Source organism: Anser anser, assembly GCF_964211835.1.
Source record: "Anser anser genome assembly, contig: HAP1_SCAFFOLD_32, whole genome shotgun sequence".
NCBI classification, from domain to species: Eukaryota; Metazoa; Chordata; class Aves; order Anseriformes; family Anatidae; genus Anser; species Anser anser.
This window is the reverse complement of record NW_028154148.1, coordinates 4,377,730-4,383,498: the sequence shown is the minus strand read 5'-3', so window position 1 is coordinate 4,383,498 and position 5,769 is coordinate 4,377,730. Positions and strand designations below refer to the sequence as shown.

At 51.2% G+C, this 5,769-nt stretch overlaps 1 protein-coding gene across 1 annotated transcript; it reads left to right on the top strand.

Annotated features, from left to right (window-relative positions):
* Positions 1–813: 813 nt before the first annotated feature.
* On the top strand, positions 814–1,856 carry LOC310890581 (olfactory receptor 14C36-like; the record flags this gene model as incomplete). The annotated part of the gene is made up of 1 exon (XM_083852900.1): positions 814–1,856. The coding sequence occupies exon 1, from the start codon at positions 927–929 to the stop codon at positions 1,854–1,856; it is 930 nt and encodes a 309-aa protein (XP_083709026.1). The 5' UTR covers positions 814–926.
* Between the last annotated feature and the right edge of the window lie 3,913 nt (positions 1,857–5,769).

Here is a 5,769-nt window from a genome sequence, read left to right as displayed (position 1 = left end):
AGGACAGATCTGCAGGCTCTTGGCACTGTGAGTCTCTGGCAGCAGGGCCATGCAGGTGGGGTTGCCAGAGGGGTCTTCTACAGCTGGCACATCCAATGCCTGATAGCATCTGTTGGGATGTCTGTTTCTCCAGCGAGGAGTAGAAGATGCTGTAGAGAATGGCATTTATAAGGAGGCATTTGAAGGGGAAGACTGAGGCTTGGTTAATCTGAGATTTTTGGATTCTGTGCTTTCAGATTCCTGTTGTGGAGGGCAATCTGAATCTGAGCACATAGAATGTGGGATGGGGTCTGTGAGCATGGACAGGGAGGAGACGTGGGGACACAGGACCAGCTCCCAGCAGGGACACGGGCAGGCAGCAGGGACATGGGCAGGCGGTGAGAGGGAGCTGCTGCCAGAAATGCTGTGTGAGGGAGGGCTCAGGCACCTCCCTGGGACAATCGCTGTTCTCCTCTCCCACCAGTATAGGGCAGCTGAGACCAGAACTGATGGACAGACTGGCTGTGCCCTCTGAAGTACACTCTGCACCAGAGGAACAGTATCTGTAACTCTGAGGATCCACAAGGTTTCACTTGAAGTGCAGCAGGAATGACAGTAGAGAAAAAAGAAATCGCCACAGCCCTTCTCTGCCGTTAGGGGACTTGGGAGTAAAAATTTGTTCACATCAACAGTTAAAATAATCTGAGAATACTCCATGTTCCTCTTTACTTCTTTTTATAGGTAAGGACTGTTAACTACACTGCCCACAGCGGAGTCCCCTCCTCCCAGGGCTAGCCTCAGGCAGCCCCAGTCAGAGCTCGTGAAAGGGACCTGCCTAATGTCTGGTTAATAGGCTGAAATTGAATCACATATTAACAGACAATTCTGTTGTATTTTCTTCCTGCCTTTTCCCTCCTTGGTCAGAACCCCATGCCCAAAACCACCAAATGCCCAACAGCAGCTCTGTGAGCGAGTTCCTCCTGCTGGCATTCGCAGACACGCGGGAGCTGCAGCTCCTGCACTTCGGGCTCTTCCTGGGCATCTACCTGGCTGCCCTCCTGGGCAACGGCCTCATCCTCACCGCCGTAGCCTGCGACCACTGCCTCCACACCCCCATGTACTTCTTCCTCCTCAACCTCGCCCTCCTCGACCTGGGCTGCATCTCCACCACTCTGCCCAAAGCCATGGCCAATGCCCTCTGGGACACCAGGGCCATCTCCTATCAAGGGTGTGCTGCACAGGTCTTCCTTTTATTCTTCTTCGTTGGAGCAGAGTACTTCCTTCTCACCATCATGGCCTATGACTGCTACGTTGCCATCTGCAAGCCCCTGCACTACGGGAGCCTTGTGGGCAGCAGAGCTTGTGCCCAGATGGCAGCAGCTGCCTGGGGCAGTGGCTTTCTCAATGCTGTCCTGCACACGGCCACTACATTTTCCCTGCCCCTCTGCCAAGGCAATGCTGTGGACCAGTTCTTCTGTGAGATCCCCCAGATCCTGAAGCTCTCCTGCTCAGATGCCTACCTCAGCGAGGCTGGGGCACTTGTGCTTAGTGTTTGTTTAGTATTTGGTTGTTTTGTTTTCATTGTGCTGTCCTATGTGCAGATCTTCAGGGCAGTGCTGAGGATGCCCTCTGAGCAGGGCCGGCACAAAGCCTTTTCCACGTGCCTCCCTCACCTGGCCGTGGTCTCCCTGTTTGTCAGCACTGCCATGTTTGCCTACCTGAAGCCCCCCTCCATCTCCTCCCCATCCTTGAACCTGCTGCTGGCAGTTTTATATGTGGTAGTACCTCCAGCAGTGAACCCCCTCATCTACAGCATGAGGAACCAGGACCTGAAAGCCACAGTGAAGAAACTGATTCTAGTGGTAATAATTACTTAGCAATCAGTTGGCTATCTCCCTTTTCTAGTTTTACTCAAGTTAATCTCAGGCAATTTTTGACCTTTAGGTACGTATTTTTAAAATTCTCTTTGCAGATAAATATTTCCTTTCATTCCTCTTTTCCAGATGACCAACCCTCTCTTTGACCGAGAGGCTTTCTCTGAATGTGTTTATTCCTAAATGACACCTGGCCTCTGTTGTGGCATCTTGTTAATAAAAGTGAAGTTGCTCGGTGCTCAGGGCTCTTCTTCCCAAACTGGAGTGCAGAAGACGCTCAGGGAATGCCAGGCTCAAGGCCTCACTCTTGTGCTTGGGTGCCACCTGGACACAGGGGCAGGAGGGCACGGGGTGGGGGGTGAGGGAGTCAGGGCTGGACTGAGTCATCACTGGTGGATGCCCAGTGCCCCTGGAGGCCCTGACTGGTCAAGAAGCAGCTTCCTGGGATTGAAACGTGACAGGGCTGGCGGCATCAGGGAGGTATGGGGAGCCACCAGGATATCCTAAGGGTTCTCCTGGGATGCCGTGTGCCTTGTGTTGGGTGGGCAGCGAGTGGGTCTTCACAGTAAAGCCAAGCCAAAGGATGCACGGGCTGATGGGAGCTCTGCAATGCCAGGACACACAGCGAGGCCACAGCACAAAGGTCTCAGAGGCCTTCAGTGAACAAGCGGAAAGGACCTAGACTGGGTGAGCAGGCAAGGTCCGGGAGGTGGGGAGAGGTGGGCAGGGGCTGGGCTGGGCTGGGCAGTGCCCGGCAGAGGGCACCAGCAGCGTCAGGGAGCGGTGGCAGCATGCAGGGGAGGGCTCCCAGCAGGGCTTGGTGCTGCAGAGCCAGGGCTGGGGAAGGGAGCCCAGAGCTGCAGGGGCAGGGGACACGAGGCCGCTCGGGGCCCTTGCTGGCCTGGGCAGAGCAGGAAGGGGGCCCAGGGCATTCGTCCCCTCACCGCAGCCTGTCACGACCTGCACGGTGCTCACGGAGCGTCCAGGGCCAGGCTCTGCCCCGTGGTGCGCAGGGAGAGGGCAAAGCCTCTCTGAAGAAGAGGCTGAAACTGAAAAAGGTCCCTCTGCTGCCCCGTGGTGTGACAGGGCCAGGGTGGGACAGCTGACCTTTATTTGATGTAGTTCTTGTGTAATTTGCATTGGTGATGGCACAAAAAGACAGCTCCTTCACCAGTGATGTACATCCTTCTTCATGTTAGGACACAACTCAACGTCCTTCACTCTGCTTTATCTCACAGATGAACTGGGTTAAGTCTCTTTGATTACCCTGAGGCACAGTGCAGTGCTTTTTGCCTTCTGACACTCCAGCACAATATGTGTGACTTTCCCTTACTCTGCGCATTGACCTGACGGGTCATTTCACATTTTTCACTGTCATATCCCTAGTTGGAAGGGGATGATTCCCCAAAGTGGGGCAAGCTGATGGGTTCTGCCTCAGCCATTTGAAGCGTGCTATACTTGAGTTTCTCAGCCTGAATTTGCTAAAGATGACCGAGGATGGTAAACGGATGTTCAAGTGTCTCGTAGGAATAAGGGGTATCACGGGTTAAGTAGGAATAAGAATATCATGGGTTTCCAATGGCCATTTCAAATCTAGATCAGTCCCAGGAACACACTGAACTAGGGTGTTGTCTTTGAAGGGGTTTCCTGTGCAGGGCTGGGCTGCAGTTACAGGGACAAAGACCACTGCTGGCAGTGGAGGTGCCCTGGGAACTTCACATGGCTCCACCGGATTTTCCCAAAGGGCTCCGGTCTCCTGCAGCTCTTTTCTGACATCTGCCGGCCCATGGAAGTGCCTCAAATACAACGGGGCCACAGGAGGTTTTCCCTGGTTATGCTTATGGTCAGACAGCAAAGCTCTGCCTCAATACCCAGTAATTTTTTTAGTACTTAACTAATAAAAAAACTACTCATCAGCTCAAATGATTCAACCCCTTCCATTAAATGTCTCACGAAGAAGATCATGATGAAATGTGAATTTTCAGGATGTGTATACATTGCGGGAGAAGAAATCCTGGTGTTCACCTGTACTTGCATTGTCATTGCTTTGTCTATAATGGTGTGCTCCCTCATCTTCCAGGAAGAAAACCTGACTTGATTACACAGACCCTGCTGAATGTCCCCTTTCCAGCTGCCTGTCTGGACCTATGCACTTCCCATGGTTCTCCTGCTTTGCCCTCCCCTTACTCTTTGATCATTCAGACCGCTCTCACCAACCCAGTTGCTGCTTTGAGTTTCAGTGAGTTCCAGCTCACCCATCTCTCAGCAGTCGGTCTACTGGTTTCCTTAGCAAGAAACTCATCATTTATCATTGAATTACTATGATATGGATTAATATTAACACTACTATTTAAAATTTCCTATTAATCAGTGTAAAATACATCTTGAACCGTCATCCCTTTGGGAAGGTAAACTTCACTGGAGGCCAAAAAAAAAGGAACTTGAACTTTTTTTTTCTTTTTAAATTGCAGCATGATTTCCTGTTGCCTCTTTTTAAATAGGAAAAACCCTGCTCTTCTTACCTAAGCAGGGCTTCAAAGGAGTAACTGTAGACCAATATCCAGAGATAGACCAGTTTTTCCTCTTCTGCTCTTTCCTACTACCAAAGAAAGCTCCATCAGGGTGGAAACCACTCCTGAAGCAGGCATCCCAAGCAGCCATCAGGCTCCTTGCGGCCTGTCAGCCAAGCACACAGAAGTCACCTCACCAGCATCTCCCAAGGCCTGGGCCTGCTGCTGGCCTTGCAGCTTCTTGGCTAGACACAGCCAAGCCTTGTGCCTCCTGCTGTCCAGTCCTGGCCTCAAGCAGAAGGGACAGGACAAGCCCTCTGCGGGCCTTCTTTCTGTCTGGGTCGTCCTGGGGATGGAGGCAGAGGGGATCCCACAGTCAGCATGCCAAGCAGGGGCCTTCTGCTGGCCTAGCAGGGCCACTGGCAGATGGCAGCCCCAAAGTGCACATCCCAGGGAGAAGCCAAGGCTGACCTGCCACCTCCAGACACAAGGGACCTCACAGTCCCTTTGCGTGACACGTTCCTGCTGCTGCCCTATCAGCTGCAGAGACAGAAGTGACCTCCCAGTCACTGCCCCAGTCCCATTCCTCCTGCTGGGGCAGGAGTTCCTGAGGCTGAGCTGACCTCTCTCTAGTCCCCTGGGGACTTGGTTTTCAATTTCTGGGTTAGAGTTTCAGCAAAGTTATACTGGCAGCAACTAGGTTCCCAAGCAACTAGGGCTCACCTTTCTGGGTTAGAGAGTGAACAAAACTTTACTGGGAAGTTTTGGTGTTCTTCTGTGGGTATCAGGTCTGTTTTTAAGTAAGTTCTGTTATTTATATTTTTTGTTGTTGTTGTTGTTTTTTTCAGGTCTGCCAGGAAGTCTAGGGTTAATCAGAGCATTTTAATACTGGAATTAAGGGAAGGGATCAGTGTGAGCAAGAGAGTAAAGGTAAGGGAAAGGGGTATGGCCTGAGTTTTCCTTTAAGTGATACTTTGAGTTCAAGCATTAGAGAAATGGATTCCTGTCAGAGTGTTGGAGTAGCATTTAGGTTTAGGGATTAAAATTATTGGTTCAAGTAAGGTAAGGGCCATACATGACTGTTTTAAGTCAGTGTTACTGCAGCATCAACATTACATGAACCCTCTTACCTCTACGAAATCATTAATTTCAGCTGGCCAAGCTCTTCTTCCCACCCCAAAATCTCGCATCTCTCTTGTCCAGGCTGCTCCTGACCTCCCCATATCTTACTGGGATCAGCTTTCTGATGACATTCTTGATCCAAGAGTGTCTCTCTGATGTCTGTTTACTACTCTAGTCTTGAGAAGGAAGTGGCATTGTAGTCAGGAGGGAAAAGGACACAAAGGTCTTTAGGAGCATAATGTACAATGTGCCCATCATCTCTGCACCTCCACACAATCACACTT